The sequence below is a fragment of the Mastigoproctus giganteus genome, chromosome 8 (assembly GCF_048544385.1).
Source record: "Mastigoproctus giganteus isolate SK-2022 chromosome 8, ASM4854438v1, whole genome shotgun sequence".
Classification (NCBI taxonomy): domain Eukaryota; kingdom Metazoa; phylum Arthropoda; class Arachnida; order Uropygi; family Thelyphonidae; genus Mastigoproctus; species Mastigoproctus giganteus.
In genome coordinates, this window is record NC_143582.1 from 6,197,438 (window position 1) to 6,213,643 (window position 16,206).

Consider the following 16,206-nt stretch of genomic DNA (forward strand, 5'->3'; position numbering starts at 1 on the left):
TAATAGAAAAAGGGACAGAGGAAGGAAGCAAATGGAGAGAGAAAGAGAAAAGTAAAGGAAAATAAAGAAGTAAAAGACACCCGAAAAAAATAGGTGAGGGAGAGAGAGAAATAAAAAAGAGAGTGAGAAAGAAAAGAGAATGATAGACAAAGAGACAGAGAAAGGATATAAAGGGAAAGAAGCAATAATGATAGAGAAAATGAAATGGAAAGAAAGGTCAAGTAAGGGAATGTGAGAGAGGGAGAGAAAGAGAATAGGAAAGATGAAATAAAGAAAATGAGAGACAGAAAAACGGAGAGAGAGATAGAAGAAAAATGAGACTGAGAAAGAAAAGAAAGAAAGAAGACCAATAGAAAAAAGAAATTGACAGAGAAAAAGAACAAGAGAGAAATATGAAATCAAAAAAATTCGAATGACAAAGAACAGTGTCAGAGAGGGAAAACAAGGGGGAGGGAGAACGAAAGATAGAAAACAGAGAAGAGTAAAGAGGGGGGGGAGAGAAAGATGAAAAAGGAACAGGAGAGAAAGATGAAAAAGGAACAGGAGAGAATGAAGGGTAACGAAATTATTAAACCCGAGAATGCGATTAAATAAAAAAGGCAATAAAAGTACCCGGTGTGCTAGCGTTACCATGGCAACAAATGATCCAATCCGCTTAAAGAGACAACAACACTAACTTGATTCTAAAAGTTATTGGGAAGAAACTCCATTTTGTAAAGCAACCGGAGAATTACGTTTCCCAAAAAGTAATTCCACGCACAAATCGAATCGATAATTTAATTTTACATCCTCCAAATAATCGCAAATGCGCCAGTTTTTTCGGGAGTGCGCACGACAGGGAATGGATGGCCGCTCATAAGGGGGCTCGCTAATGGGCAGCGCACAAACAAACACACTGGAAACAAACGAACGTTACCTTTCGGCAGGACGTCTGGGAGCAGGCAAGGTGGGACCTTGGTAGAGGCTATAAATAGTCTCTTCCTCCTGGTCGCTTAGGCAGCTGGACGGCTGGAAGAAAAAGAAAGCAAAGTTAACCCACGATGAAAATCTCGTGCATCCACAGAATGCCAAATGTGATTGGCTCTACAAAGACAAACATTATGTATGGACGATGGTTGAAGTACAGTTGGCTCGACTCGTATTGAACCCTCGAAAGCCGTGTGTGGAGTGTTTGGCTTTCTGCGGATTGAGATTATTAAAGAATTCCCCTCCGATAGAACGAGGAAGAAATAAATGGCGCAACATTGTCGACAATGTGCAAGAAAATGGCGTTCATTCAGATTCAATAAGAATAACGAACTTGGACTTTTTGAGGTAATCATAATATTTTGATTTAATTTCACTTATTTAACAAGCAGTAATCGAGGTTGAATTCCAAATTTATTGCAGACAGAATCACCTTAGTTTTCTTCGATCTCTTTATTGAACTGGAAAAGTATCAGACAAAGAAACAACAGTTAACATCGGTGGATAAATGTATGGCTAGACACCGACGAATTTTAGTAAGTTTGGAATCATAATTTCCAACGCTCCCTCCTGTTGTTTAGTGTCTGGAAAATCCCTGCTCAGAACTATACTTGGGGTCATTGTCTTTTTGTAATATAAAATTTCTTCTACAGAGTCGAAGTCCAGAGGATATTGCATTGTGTTCTGGAATGATTTTATAGCCATCTACATTCTGACGATGTTCCTACCTCCAGAAAAACAGAAGCAACCCCAGATCATGATGGAACCACCGCCTTGCTTGACTGTAGGCACTTGGCAATGTGGCACCATCATTTCTTCAGTAGATCTTCTCCCAAGGTCGATTGCCTTTTAGAAATCAGTGTTATTGTTTTAATTTGTGATTCCGTTGTTACTGCAGTACCCCTTATTGTGGTTTGTTCTTTGAACGGAGTCCTTTTTTCTTGCCATGTTTATCACGAAACACGCCAAACCCTCTTTCTGAATGAGGGGCATTCGATTTTATAAGTTACATCTCTTACTCCTCAATTTATATTATTGCAAACGCTCTAGAATCACTTGCAATCTTCTGTTATATTGAAACAATACACCCACTTTCTAAAATATTCCAGACTCATCTGCAACGTTCAAGAATCTTCTACAATGTTGTGCCACATTCAGGCGTCTTCCACAGATATTCTAGAATTATCTACAAAAAATTCTAGGATCATCTACAAAAATTCTAGAATCATCTACAAAGTATTCTAGAGTCATGTACAAAATATTTCAGAATCATCTACAACTTTCAGAATCTTCTACACTATTCTACCACATTCAGGAGTGTTCTACAAATAGAACACTCCTGAAACCTAGAACCATGTACAAAATATACTAGAATCATCTACAACCTTCAAGGATCTTCTACAATGTTCTACCACATTCTGTAGTCTACTACAAATATTCTAGAATCATCTACAACCTGCAAGAATCTTCTACAATGTTCTACTACATTCAGGAGTCCTCTACAAAATATTCTAGGATCATCTACTACCTTCAAGAATATGCTACAATGTTCTACCACATTCAGGAGACTTCTACAAACATTCTAGAATCATCTGCAAAATATTCTAGACTCATATACAAAATATTCTAAAATCATGTACAAAAAATTCTAGAATCATCTATAACCTTGAAGAATCTTCTACAATGTTCTACCGGATTCAGGAGTATTTTACAAATACCGTATTCTGGAATCATCTACAACTTTCGAAAATCTTCTACAATATTCTACGACATTCAGGAGTGTTCTAAAAATATTCTAGAACCATGTTCAGAAGTCAACTACAAATATTCTAGAATTATCTACAACCACAAGAATCTTCTATAATGTTCTACCACATTCGGGAGACTTCTACAAATATTCTAGAATCATGTACAAAATATTTTAAATTCATGTACAAAATATTCTAGAATCATCTACAACCTTGAAGAGTCTTCTACAATATTCTACCGCATTCAGGAGTCTTCTACAAATATTCTAGAATTATCTACAACTTTCAAAAATCTTCTACAATATTCTACCACATTCAGGAGTGTTCTACAAATATTCTAGAACCATGTACAAATATTCTAGAATCATGTACAAATATTCTAGAATCATGTTCAGGAGTCTACTATAAATATTATAGAATCATCTACAACCCCAAGAATCTTCTATAATGTTCTACTACATTTAGGAGTCCTCTACAAAATATTCTAGAATCATCTACCACCTTCAAGAATCTGCTACAATGTTCTACCACATTCAGGAGACTTCTACAAATATTGTAGAATCATATACAACCTTGAAGAATCTTCTACAATGTTCTACCGCAATCAGGAGTCTTCTACAAATATTCTGGAATCACCTACAAAATATTCTAGAATCACCTACAAACTTCAAGAATCTTCTACAATATTCTACAACAATCAGGAGTCTTCCACACCGTTTTTGGAATATTTTCGAATATTCTCCAATCATCTACAATCTTGTATAGTAGATTGTAGATGATAACTTTGAAAATCAAGAAAAATTAAAGGTGATTCCAAACTTTTAGGTGGGAGTGTATGATCGCAGGAAAGGTTGCTTCATAATTTAATTTAAAGAGAGATTTAATTTAAATAACCTGCTATGGTGGCTTTTAGAGTTATTAATTATTCGATTTATTGAAGTAATTTTTTAAAAATTAATCTCACAGGGGCAAATTATTTTAAAAATAAGAAATATAAGTAGATTAGAAGGTGATACTTACCGAATATTTCCCAGGTTTCAAGTTATGGGGCGGCTTCAAGCAAAGTGTTTTTTGGAGCTGTGAAAAGATAAAGAAAAAAATGAAAAATTTGAATTCTTTATTATCCAAAAGTGACACTAAATCATATTTAAGATAAGGCAACCAGTTTTCAATTTCCTCATGAACATCAAATTTCAAATTGTCTCCAGAGGAGAAAAGAATTGGCCGGCCCTTATGCGCCTTAAACAGATTATAAACAGGTTCTTTTTTATACTCCCGAGTTTTGGTGTTTTTTTAGGAACGGAACTGATTATATTATGCCCGGGACACTGTTTATTATGTCATGGGGATAATAGGAGTGTAAATTACGCTTTACATCGCCTACAGGAGGAACTGAATTTTAAAAAGGGATAATGTCTTTATGATATGCTAGGCAATCAGGTTTGTTCTCTCATGCTCTTCTCGTTAAGGAACTAATACATTACCCAAAAAACTATTCGGTACTGTCACATCCATTGTATGTATATGTTCCAAGGCAGCTGTGGTCCTAACCTGGGTTCAACTCAGTTCGAACTTAAGCTTTTCTATTCTTCGAAGAACACCTTTGTATGACCATTCTTTCTTCAGTACAGTCTCCAGTTCATCTGTACAAGAGGGATGTATTCGTACGAATTGCGTTCAGTCGAATTTGGGTATGGGATTACTGTGGTCGATGATATTCCTCAAAAATTCTCACACCCAGGCACTCACCTCAACTGAAGATTCAACAGTTTACACCTCTAAGGGCGTTGCTTGGTTCAATTACTGTCTTCGAACCTCGTGGGTAGCACAGTTGGTAGGATCGCCATCCTCCCCACACCGGATGGAAATGACCTGGGCTCGAGTCCCGTCAATGATAGGAGGAATTTTTATGGGCCTTTTTCACAACTTGGCTGAGTTAGTCGGTCTCAAGAGAGGTTAGAAGGTTTTTCCTCCAGAAAACTCTTGTTTTTCATCCAGCAAACAGAAACTCTACTACAGAACACACCCATTTTTTACAGACAGTAAAAATGGAGCAATGTGGCCTTAGTTGCCGATGCTCCTAAAACTCTACAACAACAACAACTGTCTTCCGGGATGAGATTCATATCCGTCAGGTTTTTTGGACTAACTGAGCGTCTGCGCATGCTTATATCGGATTTGTTCTTCCAAGTTTTCACTACATCTGCTACTATTGTATTTTCGTGGTTCAACGTGTTGTAGTCACGCAAAATGTTTTTTTTTGAGAATCATTGATATCTGTTGAAGTAATAAATATGAACCTACTGAGCAACTTCCAGTGGAGAGTCATCATAGATTTGCAGCCCTAGGGGATAGAACAGTGGAAATAATCACCATCCTCCCACACTGCATGGAAAAGGCATGGGTTAGAATCTCTTCAATGATCCGATTGACTTTTAAGGGTTTTTTCTACAACGTGGCTGAGTTAGTGGATGGTAGCCTGGTTGTTTCTTTCATCCAGCAAACAAAAATAGACCACAGAACACGCATTTACAGACACAGTATTCCAGATGCCTGAGCTGTAGTCGCTTTGGCGCTTAACTCAAGCTTTTTGTAATACTCCAAAGGAGCAATACTCCATTATTTTATAAACTTTGACTATAATTTATATTCTCACCGGCAGGGGGGGAAAGTCGATGGCCACTCGACGCCTTCGAAGTTCTTCCAGTCTGTCTAACACATCTCGATAATGTGTCCGAAGTTCTTCTGCATATCGGGCAGCCAGAGTTTCCAGGTGACCACGGGATCCATCCTGAAGGGAAAAAAAATATATATAACAATCAAATCATCAGAATCGCTTGCAAATTTAAGTTTCGGAGATATTACTGAATTTTCTTAACTAAGAAAAAATATTAGGTTTTTAGTTTGGTACTGTCTGGTACAGATCAAAATGAAGGTTTTGGTCAGTACCAATTTCCAATATGTAGTGAAAAATATTTCACTACGCATCCAGTGACGTTGTATGATCTGTTGCCATAGTTACCTCGGTGCATACCATTAAAATACCAGTGGGTTGAATGATAAATCGATAACACAAATATAATTATGTCCACAGGAATCACTATTGAGGAGATTGCTCAACATCGCATCTGTTGAATCATCTCTTTAATAGTCATTGTATTCTCAAGAATCATGCTTTCAGAACTTTGGTAACTACAATAGAATGCTTTCCTGGTCACTCTTTGTCCTTATGCTTGTCTTCCCCTTTAAATTTCTTCATCCATCCATCTATTCTCGGACTATCACTTGTCTCTTCGCAGTTATCATTGGTCATCCTGTTAGAGATATCAAGAGTGGCATCCATTTCAGATATTTTCCTTGGACAGCAGTTCACTAATACCTGCAGCCTATATGCGAATGCTGTATTTTGGTCCATTACTCCATCACCAAATCATCAATCCAGATACTGATATTGGGATCAATGAATGGAGTTAAGAGTCCGAGCTCTGATGCAACAAATTCTCGTATTTGTGCAGAATGACGTTGCTTGAACCATAATGGCACTTCCATTTGTTGATTATCCAGTTCTTTCAATGAGACGAACAGATTGATTACTAACATGGCGTCCTATGATGATCCTCCGTTGGAAGCTAGCTAAATATCTTCATCCATCCACTGTACATCTTTGATCTTTGTGAAATTAGTGTGATTGCACTTCCTTTTATACCTCTTCACGTGTGGGTATTGTTAATATTTTCGAAATTCCACGGAGGCCGGATACTTTTGGTAATATAGTGCACATAGTTAATGTCTACAAACCTAGAAAGTGTAAGGATTACCTTTGGTACACTCTTAAAAAAATAAATTTCCTTTCAACTCGTAATAACGATGCTGGACGTCTTATTTTAATTCCCAACTTCCATCCAAGCACTTTCTCCAGCGTTCGCAAAGAGGAGCACGCATGCTTACTCCTGACACATCAACGCCGAGCAGGAACATCCCACTCTCCATGAATAACATCTCGAGACATTAGCCTGGTGGCACATTCATGCGCTCATCTATACCCCAGCATGCGTTGTTCGCTGAACATAACAAACGAATATTTGTTGCATTCTTAAGATGCCGTTACTATGGTACCCTAGTTTTCCGCGTTGCTTCACAAGATCGGTAATGGAGTTTTACATTACTCCATCACACCTCCCCCCCTCCCCATCCTTAATACCCAGGGGGCTAGCAGAATATCCGAAACGACTATAACGTCCATTAAACAAGCCTGGAGGTGCTTCAGAATAGAACTCCTTGGAGAGGGTTCTCTTGATGGCTTGGTTTTCTGCTCAACATATTTTCTCGCTGTCCACAAAAATTGTCCATTTTTTTTTGGAATGCTAGTAAGAGGGGAGGGGTCGTGGCTTCTAGCGCGCGCTCCCTCCAGGTCTACGCACTTTTATAGTGATTTACCACCTGAGTTCTGCGAGATATTAGAGAACCACACGGTCCATGCATACAACGTTGCCATAGTGACCGAAAAAAGTTTGCGTTTCTCATCTCCCCGGGGCAAACATTTCACCCGCTTATTACAGACGTGCAGGGACGCCAAGGAGGTATGCGCGTTGAGTGACAACAAAAATCTCCAACATATTGGAGAAGGAAATGTAACTTTTGAGACTTTGTGCCAAGTTGACACAGAAATTTCTTCCCAGTTCTATCAAATAAAAACTCTAAAACGAGTTCAAACTACGCGCGTAATGGTGAAATAAATATTTCGGTTTTAAGCTGACGAGCTCCAATAAGGTGAAACAGCTTTCTTGGAAATCTTAATTGATCCTTCGAGATTCATATACTAAGACTTTGAAAAGGAAGTGGCAAAGTAACCGGTAAGAAACAAAGAGTTTTATCAATAACTTTTAGTGTGTATAGATATTCTGAATGTATAATATAGACAAAAAGTTAGGGTAACTCCAAAAACGGTGATGGACAGACTTAAGGAGCAATAAAGCTACTCCATGCAACTCATTTTTGGAGATGAATCCCGTTAGGCAGCCCACACATTGTGCTTATGGACATTGGCCAGAAGATAGGATGTAGTGTAATAAAGTAGATAGGAAGACCTGTCGGTTGATAAGAGATTTTTATCAATAACTTTTATTGTGGATAGATATTCTGAATGTATAGTATAAACAAAAAATTAGGGAAACTCAAAGCCAAGAAAAATCAATGATGGACAGACATAAGGAGCAATGAGTTACTCCAAGAAACTCATTTTTGGAGATGGATCCCGTTAAGTAGCCCCCACATTGTGCTTATGAACATTGGCGAAAAGATAAGACGAGCTGTAATAAAGCAGACAGGAAGACCCAGGGGTTGATAAATAAGGTTATATGAAGTGTCAGAAAAAAAATCACTTTTTATCCCGTGTATCGATAAAAGGAACATAACCCGCCTGAGGACACTTCTTCCTCTCAGTTTCTAATAATCTCTAGAGTGACTTCGATGATTTCCAGCGTTCTAAGCAACCAATGATTTATTCTTCAGCTAGCAGGTCTTGTTGCTGCTATCTCAAAGACATATTATTACCTTTTTTTTGTTGGGCCTCAGGAACAGCGAGGAGAAATTCTATCTTATGGTGGTTGCTTTAATGCCTGCCGCACTTCCGATGTTTTGTGACGGAAATCTTTCCGGCAGTGCCGCCAAACGATACTCTGTCACCATTAACCCCATGACTAATGGCCAAAAAGCGGTGATTTGCAGTGGACGCATGTTTCGGGACACGACAGCGCTGGCGCGTGCTGTATTAGGAACGCAGGTGGCGATAACCGATACACCAAAATCTGTACATGAATGAAAGCAAAAGTCTTTTGTGAATCTCCATGGCAACGTGCAGAAATAATACCCCAAAAAAGAAAAAGAATGAAAAACCGGATGGGGTGGGGGGGTGGGATGGGCTGGTATTCTTCGTAATAAACTTTCTGCAGTCACATTTCAACTGTATATGGTTATCTTAGTAGCTATTTATTAACAGACTCTGAAGAAAGTTTACAAAATAAAATCGGAACGTCTCTAGAGTTTTGGTTAAATGAACCGAGGTGCTTTAATAATTGATAGGGGCAAGCGTAAAGAAATAATCATGGCCGAATGAGAAACATCTATAGTTTATTACTCCACCTTTATTTATCTTCTAAATGTTCGTACACTGAGTTGTCAAAAGAATAGTATCTCATCAAACTTGAAGTGCGTTCACTTGTCTCCCCCCCCCCTCTCTCTCTCTCTCTGAAGGAGATTTCTGCTGAAACGTCTCAAGGGCAATTTCACAGACCACTTAGGGTTTTTTGAAAGTTATTTTCGTACTATTACACGATTTGTTTTATCTTTCAGCCCTTTTCCAGTGTTGGCTGGTTTCCCAAGTCCTATTTATCGGAATATTTCGTATCAACCTGCATGCTAATCATCTCTTCATTACTTCCTTTTAGCAAAACGTATCCCTTATCAGAGATGGGCGGTTGGATGAGGGAGAAGTGTGTTCAACGGGGAGGAACTGCGTTGACTTCCAACATTAACACGTGCCGTTGGTATTTCCCCCCAAGAACACGCCTTGGGACTTTTTTTTTTTACAACTACCACAACAAACAGCATTTAAGTGAGCAGATGCAGGATTTTCCTTACACTCCATGTCTCGTAAGTTCCACTTAGCAACCATTAGCGCTTCTTCGCCGTCAGGTTGCAAACGCCAAGGAGGTGCTATCTGATCACACGTCCGCAGCTTGCCTCTGGGTGCTCGGGGGATCGTTACACAGCGACAGAACGACACAGCGCGTTTCATTGTACCTCGCAAGTTCTCTCTGCAGTGATAAAGGACGAAGCTTCGTTTCTCAATTACTTTTTGGACCGCGTTTAATATCATTAAACACCAAAGGCGAGGACTCTGATAGAAAGAGGAATGGAATCAAGATTTAAGCAGCATTAGTGTTAAGCTTGATGTTAATATCTAATCTTTTATAATTATTTTCATTGAGTTCTTGTAAGATCTGCATCCAACGATCTAATTCTCGAATCAGATATTCAAATCCTTTCTATCAAGACGTTAATTCCAAAGAATCTTCTCGAAATGCGAGTCATCGAGCATCTTTGATACTCAGCTGACAGGAGTTGATTTTGACATCAGCACTGCTGAGGTATTTTTCTTTTTTTTTTTTTCGTAAGTTCTCATCAAGCGAAGGGTGTAGTCCCATTATTGCTTGTTGGATCTCCCTCTCGCAGTAGGGGGATGGATAACGTAACATTCAATGGAGATTTAAATCCCATTATGTCAGCAGCCATTCTCTGCGGAGATTGCAAGTTCATTTCGAAGGGCTTAAGGTAATCTACTGTACTTGTGATAAGACCAGCATGTATACTTGGAAAACAGGAGAGGGGAGTACCAGCAATGGAAGGAGCCTGAGGGTAAGGAATGCAAAAGTAGCGAAATATATTATTAGACCTAGAATCTCCACTATTCGCTTCTGTCATTGAATAATCATTGAAATATTCACGAAAGTAGCATTTTATGCATCCAAGGAACTATCCTCAGCTCACCAATTACCCATACCCTTTGACAACTTTGATTCATTAAGATTACTGTGGAATAAGAGGAGTAATTTTTCTTTTTTTTTGATATTAGGCTTAGCACTCTATCGTAAAAACAAACTTTATCCTGTTTACCAGACAGGCCAGCTTTATTACCTTTATGCCTCCATAAAGAGGTGCATTGATGAGCTACGTTATGTGCTCTTTACTGCTTTTCATTAGGAGCAAGCGGTCCTTAAACGCATAAAATCTCCTTCGCACTGCTAACGAAGCTGAACGCCACTAAGCCTAAATCACCATCCAACTATTGTTTACTCGCGTGATATTTGCAACACTTTAAATATATTTTTAGCGCACCTCTGTCTTAAATGACGAATTTTGTTCTTCTCTAACCATTTTCCAGAATACCCCCTAAGAAACGGAACGAATAGCAAAGGACATGAGGTTAGCCCCAAACAAACCTTTTGTTAGCCAAACACTCCTTCGATATTTAAACCACCAGTGATTTATCTTTGCGCGTGTATTAAGCTTTGGTTTCCTGGATGAGCTATTTAAAGTAGAGGGCCGGCGAACTTGGAGTATAGCGAACCCATAAACCACAGCAACACAGCAATAAATTTAATACTTTCACGCTATTAAATCAGGAAACGCTGCACGCCAGAGGGCGTCACTAAAGGAACATTTGCCCGTTATTCTCTCGGCTAGCCGTCAAAGGGGGAGGGAACATTAATGTGTCTAAAGTGGGATCATAAAGGGGAGAATTCGTAGCGTCAAAACACGACACACGAGGAAAGACAGAGTAATAACACGTTGTCATAGCAACGGGGGCCGGAGCTCGTGCCTCTGTTCGGCTGGCGACGGATGTTGGAGTTGCGATCGGGATGAGAGAGAGAGAGAGAGAAGTAATTACCGGAGTGATAGAAACAGGTATTTAAGCGCAAGATGGAAGAACCCGTTGGTGCTTGCCTCATCATCTCCTTACTTAAACATTGTCTTAGAGGACAAGCCTGCAATCTTGAGATTAATGTAAGAAACTTGCACGGTTCGGTAATCTGCAGAGAGATCTACTCACTGAGTAATGTCACAACGCATCTCCTACAAGGGTTTTAATGTGCGGGGTAGCGTGCGAGTCATTTAGACAGGTGGCGCTCTCTTCATTCACATCTGGATCTGATGGTTCGGCTAAGTGTGCTGGAATCGCGATGGCCGCGTAAAATTCAAAGAGATCCGCTGATGTCAGACACCCGTTCTGTTTATAATTCTGTGCTGCCATCTTACGGGCCCAATGAGAATGATTATTCCCAACAATTTTTGCGCCATTTCTGTTATTAGAAGAATTCGTCTTTGAGACATCGAGGGCTTCTTTCCAATGGCTTTCGACCGGTTCTTGCCCACTTTTAGGGGATCAATCGTCCCATTTATTGAAATCCTGAATATTTTACTATATCGTGCTTTTAATTAAGATGGAGCCACCGAAATTTTTGTTTTTTTTCGAAATCATGTGGGATGAATCAAAACTGTTCCAACTTATGATACTTTCCTCCAGGAAAAATGTAATCAAAGAAATGGAGCGAGTGGCCCTCGCGCGCGCGCGCGCCAAACCACACGAATCGAGCGAAGTATATCTTAGGAGCGACTTCCTTTATCGTTTTCCTGTTGAGACCTACAAAGTGGTGTGTAGTGGCAATCGATGGAACCCTGCGAGGCAAATAGCGTCTAATGATTATTACACATTCGCAACCTCTCGCTGTACGCACTCCTTGGGTTGAAGGGGAGGCGGGCAGAGCACATCCATCATCCGGGCAGTAGCCATCCAATTCTCTCACTTTTGCATTTATTTTCGCGTTTGCTAAGTTATGGTTTCTTCCGTAATTCTCCCCCGCTGCGAGGTCCCGTTACCATAGCAACTACGACACTTCTCATCTCGGCATCAAAAGTGGCAATAAGAGTCGAAATCCGCCTAAATTCATTCATCTATCAGTGTCATATACCGCGGCAGGTGACGCAAATGTCACACCACCAAATATCATCGAGGGCGTCGCTGCGACACCTTGCGGTAGACGCCTGAACCGTGGCTACCGACTGTCCAAAAGAAAAATATCGAAAACGGCAAACGACTATTGTTAATCTTCCATCAGTGCCACCTTTTATGTCAGACGATTAGCGGACGAACTTTATTGAGATACTTCTGCCACGCGCCAGATGTGAATCCACGTGGAACCATTTGACGAAGATGGTAAGCCCATCATAAACACTAATTCCTGTTATCACCCTTCAGCGAGACCAGCAAACAACGCATTTATCGCGATCTCTTAACACCACGACCGAAAAAGACATTGCAATATCTTTATTCCCACCCCCACCACCACCCTTTCTCCATTTGGCCTTCTTTTCATGCCGAAAGGGTTGCCATGACAACGGGATGGGCGACAGAATAGGAGCGCGTGAAGTAAAACGGAATAAGATGACGGCATTACTGCACCGGTGAGATCCCTCCCCCTCCCCCCGATCACCTTGTAACCAGTATCGGATTTTTTGCCTTCGGCTGTGCACCATCCAGAGGAATTTGATTTGCAGCTGATAACGTAGTTGGTGGCAGCACAATGAGTGCGATGTGTTCGCTACTGGCAAATTTGTGTCAGATTCGGGCGGATACATTCCTAGAGGCGGCGATGTGGGTTAGTGAGGGAAAACCAGAAGAACACATTAAGACTATTGATGCGAAAAAGGTGACGATATTACTCACCCAAATTGTGGAGTTCCACCGTTCTTTCAGCCGAATTGTTCCAAAAATACTGCCAGGAAAGGGAAACGAGGTTCGAAAAGGGATCAACCCCAAATTTATGGCTTTTTGGACTATTGTATTCGTCATACATTTTGAAAAAATCTCCCTTCATATATTCAAAGACCTTCAAAGGAATGTCCAACCAGAGCTCTACCTGAATCCAGTTGAATACGCCTGGGATGCTTTAGGAAGGCGAAGATTCCCCTTCATACACCAATATACCTGTGGCAAGTTGAATTTATTACAGCAAGGCCTGATTACCAAGTACCAGAACTGGCCACTCTGTTTTCAGCAGCACGTTCTTATTACTGTGATTCATAAAAAAAGAATATTTCTTTTTAATCTGAAGAGAATTTGAGTCTTATATAATTCTCTTCCGGAAGAGTTTTATAGAATTTCTCAGGTACATCCATTATGTTTTTGATATCTTCGATACGACGGGTGAAACATAACTTTTAGCCGATAGTGTAGATTTATTAATCGCCAGGTTGTAAAAAGCAATGATTGTACATTTGTAGTCCTGTCCGTGTGTCACCAAATAATTATATTTTATTTTTCTGACGTTGTAGTTCTGAATTCCATTTTCTTATACTTAATATATAGTGCTAGACAAAAAATTGGAACACCTATTACTATTTATGTTACTCGTATTTGGAAACACGCGATGATAAAATCTGGTGAAGCTCATTTCTTTCTCCCACTCTTTTTCCCTTGTATATTAATGACCTTTTTCCAGTGACCGGAAATTCTATCCATAGTTTTACTGATGATAGCACATTGTATTCCACCTTCCAGAGTGAGAAACCTTACCCTGCACAAAGAGCTTAAACTTCTCGAATATCTACTACCAATTCCTTAAATGCTGATCTTGAGGTGATTCTCCAATGGGGCAAAGATAAGATAACCCAATTAATTTCAATTCTTTTAGAACTCAGTCCAATCTTATATTTCAAAAGAGGACTCTTCTGCTCCTATGCTTATCTTCGGTGACACTCCGATTTCTAGAAAAAATCATATTTCTCGATTACCCCTGACTTCAAATCTCTCTTGGCACAACCACATTGCAAATATTGCTTCCTCCGAATCTAAAAAACTTGGTTTTCGCTTTCGCACTAGGCGTTACTTTTCTTACAAACAACTGCTCCCTCTGTACAAATCTCGAATTCGCCCTACCATGGAACATTGTTCCCACATTTGGGGTGGTGCCCCCATAATCTCTCTCTCTCTCTCAGGCTTCTAGACTCCATTCAAAAGAAGGCAGTTAGGTTACCATAAGATATGGCCCATGTCTTACAATCTCTCCACTTCTACACTCTGTGGAAATTGTAATGATATCAATTGTATTTCTGGACATCCATAAAGCAAGTGGGTTATCTCCTAGGATGCCCAGAACAGTGTAATGCAGAATTTTCCATTGAAATACTTACCCGATGGCTGAATTTAATTAGCCTCACCTCAGAATCAAGGATTATAATAATCCCAAACTTCATTTGGAAATCAACCGTAATTGAATTTTCAAAATTCTTGCACCCCGTCCCTGTAGAAGTAGTCTGTCCTGTTAACCAGCTTGATCAAGCGCTTCCAGTACTTCACCCTCCATAAAACAAATACAGTGGAATCCACTGCATAAGAAACTGAAGGGCTGCTGTTCCGTTGCAGGGGATTTTTAATGTTCATCCTGTCGACTGCGCCAACTAAACACCCCCCTCTCAAATCCTTCCTTGTCACAATCTGTGAATGACTAAATATTCCCAGGTCCACAAAATAAAATAGAAGAAAGCTTTATTTTTCTTACCTTGTGGTTGATCTCCCTATTGACATTAAACAGAAACCGAATTTGTCCTTAAAAAACCATTGCCAATCAGGAACCTCCCACAGCGGAAAACATGCATCCTTCAAGAATGTATATTTGTCATTTATCACGTGTTCTCTCTGGTGTCCATCGTCTCCCTGCTCTTGTTTTATTTCCTCTGAAAGCAACTTCTTTTCATCCATCGATCGTTTATTTTATTAAATTTGCATACAGAGATGTATTTCTCCATTGCCTCGAGAAGAATGACATTCAGATAGATTCGTGGAGGATTTTCAGCGGTGCCAACACATCAGATATAAAGTAATCCTCCAAATACAAAATCCTTTTGCCAATTTTCTGTTCACTCTAATCGGATTAGGAACCACATCTCGACTGGTTTTACAGTTCGGAAGGGAATGAATCTTACAAAGAGAAACTGGTAGAGAACAAAATTTGAAGAAAGAAAAATTTTCACAGATAAGTGCAGTTACTTGGGCCTTGCCCACTTTTCCATTTAGTGCACGTTGATTAAGATTCAGAAAAGAAGTAGGAAAAAAAGAGAGAAAATGTTTATTATTGACAAGAAAAAAGAGAGTTTGCATGCATGACTTGAGGACAGTTCTTATTTCTAAGAATATTTATTTCTTTTTTGTAAGAAATGGAGAAACAGAGTTTCTGATAAATACTTCCTCTGAGAATCTTCAGCTCTTTCCTTGCACTTAAGCGATCGGCTCAGAATTCAGTACTTTTAACCACACTGCATCGATGTCAGCTATCTGATAGAAAATGTGGAGAAGAAGAAGAAAAAAATTGCTGAAACCTCCTGGGAAGTGAGGAGTCTTGTGAAGAAAGATTCATCATCCGGGATATCAACACGGGTGAAGTTACTCGGTGTGCTTTCAAATCCCCCGAAGGTGTTTTAAAAGAGATGTTTTCTTTTCCTGGAGAGCTTACAAATGGAAATCCACTCACAAAAAAGAAAGAAAAAAGGAGAAATATATAAATAAATAAAAATGAAGCAGAGGTACAGCCCTCAAGAAGATGAAACCGATATTTGTTTGCTGGTGGAAAAAGAAATTTTGAAAAGAAATTTATGCAATGCGGTTGATGGATCGACAGCCCTCTTCCACGCAAAGTGTTAACGCAACAAGTCATTGGTATCATTCCTAATATTTTGCTAACTCAGTGCGAAAAAAAGTTGCATATGCGTTGTGCATTACGTCTGTGTGTTCAGGGTTGATCTGCATGTTGTGCGGGTTGAAAAATCTGCTCTCTCTCGGCCTGAGATTGGTTAATTATATATAATATCTTGATTGCAATCAAATTGCAAAATGAGAAAACAGTCCTCCCCACACAATGGCAACATATCGATCAAG

The 16,206-nt window shown here is 39.6% G+C and overlaps 1 protein-coding gene across 3 annotated transcripts in view; it reads right to left on the reverse strand.

Annotated features, from left to right (window-relative positions):
* Positions 1-16,206, reverse strand: part of LOC150081224 (SAM and SH3 domain-containing protein 1-like) — a 181,570-nt gene that overhangs the window by 90,546 nt on the left and 74,818 nt on the right. For all 3 annotated transcript variants that reach the window (XM_090379442.1, XM_090379441.1, XM_090379440.1), the window contains exons 2-4: positions 5,371-5,505; positions 3,735-3,791; positions 917-1,008 (exon numbers count right to left, since the gene is read on the reverse strand). In XM_090379442.1, the coding sequence (XP_090235568.1) occupies positions 917-1,008; positions 3,735-3,791; positions 5,371-5,505 (284 nt within the window). The remainder of the gene's footprint in view (positions 1-916; positions 1,009-3,734; positions 3,792-5,370; positions 5,506-16,206) is intronic.